This window comes from Aplysia californica, unplaced genomic scaffold (assembly GCF_000002075.1).
Source record: "Aplysia californica isolate F4 #8 unplaced genomic scaffold, AplCal3.0 scaffold00340, whole genome shotgun sequence".
Classification (NCBI taxonomy): Eukaryota; Metazoa; Mollusca; class Gastropoda; order Aplysiida; family Aplysiidae; genus Aplysia; species Aplysia californica.
This window is the reverse complement of record NW_004797610.1, coordinates 131850-135948: the sequence shown is the minus strand read 5'-3', so window position 1 is coordinate 135948 and position 4099 is coordinate 131850. Positions and strand designations below refer to the sequence as shown.

At 39.4% G+C, this 4099-nt stretch overlaps 1 protein-coding gene across 1 annotated transcript in view; it reads right to left on the bottom strand.

Moving 5' to 3' along the window:
* Window positions 1-361: 361 nt before the first annotated feature.
* The window catches only part of LOC101855430, a gene marked incomplete in the record, with an annotated part of 16527 nt that continues 12789 nt past the window's right edge, over window positions 362-4099 (bottom strand). The window contains 1 exon segment of the mRNA XM_013085064.1: window positions 362-3368. Within this exon segment, the coding sequence (XP_012940518.1) occupies window positions 2454-3368 (915 nt within the window).

Genomic DNA, 4099 nt, shown 5'->3' with positions numbered 1-4099 from the left:
TATTGTTTCAGTTAGCTGGAATGGGATTCAAAGACTAGCCATAAAGTAACCAAAAGGCATTGGGTAAGTGCGAAGAAGCACGCCCCTGGCCACAACCGACAGACCAACCATCCAAAAGAAAAATGAAACGTGAAAAAGCCAATAGGAACATGTTCTATTGCTTGCTATACGACTATGTGGATTGCATACAATCGTGCAAAAGTGCTCACTTTCTCTCTCTCTCTCTCTCTCTCTCTCTCTCTCTCTCTCTCTCTCTCTCTCTCTCTCTCTCTCTCTCTCTCTCTCTCTCACACACACACACACACACACACACACACACACACTCTCACTGTCTACTCTAGTTACAAAGCACAAACGTTAATTGATTTAAATCATGATTTATTCATATCGTTTTGTACGCAAAAGTTACTTGCCAAAACAAAAAAAATCACACAGTTTAGTGTTTTATATAATATACACATGCATACAGTATAAACGTGAACTGAGTTGACAATATAAAAAAAAGACAGGACATACATCTAGTCATCAGGGGTGTATACATAAACTGGTGTCCAAAAAAAATGCTTTGAAATTGTCTGCAGATGTGTCATCGTTTTAACACTTACAAAAAATAGCGATACTGCTAAAAATTTCATATAAAAGCTCATAGATTAAGACTGTGAGCTCCGATCTGCCTTTGCTTAACCGAAACAATTAATTGTTACTGTAAAATTGGCACTTTTCGAGATATTCTGTATCCAGGGGAAATGGTTCAATCAGCAGCATTACTGACTAACTAACAGACTTTTCCAGGCCACTAACACAATAATAAATTATGTGGAACTTTCCAGGAAAAAATATCGGCGCCGTTGAGATAATGGAGAACGAAAAAAGAAGGAGCGAGGAAGAATCATGAAAGGTTTCTCTCTTACTTTGAGTCGGGTCAGTATTAGAATAGAGGGCACATCATGACACATTGTGCGATGTAGGAGGATCACTCACACGGAATCGTAATCTTATAGTGAAGTATTTACTCATTTTGCTAATCTATATTCTTAATTTGAATTAAAGGGTAGGGATAAAAAGGCGTTAGGGAAGACAAAAATGCGTACAATGAGGAGTAACAGGGCAATATGTTACGGCTCAAATTTGTTCTGAAAGATTTTTGCCTCTGTACTCCAGTTGCCTGTTCATTGAACCTTAAGCATCGAGATCCTCGAAAGTTCTTTCGTGGCCTTCGAGGCGCCGAGAGCAGAAATGCATCCCAATTGAGAACTGAGATGGGAACACGAATTTGCCAAACTGTACGCCGTTCATACAATACGAAAATATGAAGTTTCGTAAATGACAGAATGATGAAGAAAATATTGTCTCAGAATGGAATGGAATACATGAGTACTGCTGAATTCGTTTCAGCCTTTCGCAAACAAAAATCAAAAACATAAACAAACAGTAAATAGAACAATGTGTAGAATGCAGTATACAATGATAATACAAACAGTCTGATCAAATAAGATTCAGGACTTTATAAATAATTTGCAAATTGCACCCTAGAGTTTGGATTTTTCAAAAAAATAAAGCATATTAATAACATTCATTATTGTACCATCTTCAATACTGTCAAACCATAGAGCAGGAACACAGAAAGTCGTGTCGACAGGAGTTGTAACCGACAACTGGAATGTATAAGCTTTTAAGCAACATTTCCCAGGATTTATATTCAAATGTCAAGGGCTGCTCTAGTTTGCTAGGTCCCTGTAATAAAGACTGTGCCGTTAGTGTACTCATGACTTATGATTTAACAATGAGGCTACCAATCAGCCAGGAACGCTGAGCAAAATAGCAAGTAAATGTATAATGTTCCTGCTTTTTTCCCCTTCTTATTCGGTTGTGTAGTTTGGTCTTCATGGAGGGATGAAATAATATATAACGCAGCAGGACAGAGTTGCTATTTTTCCAACTTTATTTGTCATATAATTTTGCCTTTTACTTTTGTCAAATATGAAAACGTTCAAGAGAAGTAAAGTTCAGCCTTGATGTGATGATGGTCATTTCTTAAAGTTCTTCAACTTCATTATTTTTCATATCAGATGGACTGCCAGAAAAGCGTGCATTTTTTGTTATCAGCCATGCTACCTTTGCTTGCGTTTTATCTAAAGTTGTAGTGGCTATCGTGGATAGTACCAAAGAAGGCATGGCCTCTGCCTTGTCTGTCGCTGCAGACTGAGATAACGTAAGGTGGGTAAGGCGTGTCGTGGATATACCGCTTAGAACTGGAGATATCGCTTAGAACTCACTATAGTAAGATCGTGCCATTCTGCATTAATGTAACGGCATTTAACCTTCTCTGAAGCAGCACAAATTCTTTTGTCTTGATTTTGAAACGAATGTAGAAGAAAAGAGTATTGAGGACGGTATAGTGATGGCACGGCTGTTGTGTTATTGTTTTAGAGTATCACATCCCTCTTTATAGTTTAGCCCAAAGTGCCATGATAGGTGGCATTGAAGGTAGACAAAAATTTTGAACCCAGCATCCTGTCTTCAACAACCACACCCTTCTCTATTCTGCGTACAACGTGGGGATATATCCCTTGCAACAAGGAGCAGGGTATGTGAGTCCACTCTTTCCGAGGAATCAGATGCCTTTGGCGCCGCAAGAAAATCTGAGAATAACAGTCCGTGGACACTCTCCCATAAAGTCTCTCCAAAATTTTGATAGGTTCACGAGGAATATTCACAGGCCAGCCTTCAAACACGCCTTTAATGGTCGGGAGTGTCCATTCCGCAGGCATCGTGACCAATTTCATCCAGATAGTCAATGGCCAGACATGTCCTGAGTCAGCTTTATACAAGAAAATATCAATATACGGAAATTTGATAAAAGTCTCATCTCGCCACAACTGAGCGTCCTTGTGGAAGAGTTTCCACATGTAGTCAGCTCCCATATTGAGCTGAAGATCAGGAAGACAAGAAAGAACCTGTTTCGCTAGTGGCCATTTGCCGCTGTCTACCAATATGTCCACGTCTTCGTCCCATGGCATACGTCCGTGGTGACGCCAGTAGCCAAGTAAAGATCCACCACGAATGAAGTAGGAGATATTGAAGGCCGTAAAGGCTTGTGTAGCGGAGAGCATAGCGTACATGATCTGTTTCTGTTCCAGATTGTTCATGGACGGTTTGAACTTGTCCATCGTATCGAGCTCCTCGGGGCCAAGAACGGTGGAAAGTCTCTTCCTCTCTCGAACCCAGTCGCTCATCTCATACACTGGCATTTCGTCCAAAGTAGGCATCCGGACTTTGGCCAGACGGCGATGAACCATTTCACAAGAGCCATCATAGGGACTGCGGTCAACGTAGAACACTAGGTCTCCCAGGTACATGCGAATGAGCTGAGGATAGAGAAAAATGTTCATGTTATTATGATGACGGTGGTGATCCTCTCATTGCTTTCAATAGTTTGTCATTATGTATTGAAGCCGCGGGAAATGCCCATCTTTCTTTTAAAAGACACATTTTTTCTTATCATTGACTTTGCTGGCTATGTCAATTTTAATGATTTGTTTGATTGTTGTCCGTTGTTCAATGTTTTACAGTATTTTCTCTTGAAAATCTATGGGGGGGAGGGGGAGTGGGAGGGTATGATGTTAAGTATGACAGCAAAACGTGGTGTTGTTCGTGCTTCACAAACAACGACTGTCAGTAAAAGAGGAGCATAAAGAAACACAAAGAACAAGAAGAAGAACTTCACTTTGAGTATATTGATTTGAATAACCCAAAAAAAACCCAAAAAACAACGGAAAGTAGGATATCGTTTGATGACTTGAAAGTTTTTGGAAAATGGTACATTTCCATCTTAATGAATTTTTCAAACAATCATCAACAAAAGAGAAGCAAAGAAGATACTATTCGAGAGAAAACTGAGTTATGCTCTGAATAATAAATAATATCTGAAGCATCCTACGTTCAATGTAATCCATGTGTACGAAGAAGATTTTTTCAATACCGATACAATTGATTATAAGTTTACAGCATTTTAAAATGACGAAATGACTGGAAATACCTACGTTTTCAAAATAGTATGGTGAGAGAGAGAGAGAGAGAGAGAGAGAGAGAGAGAGAG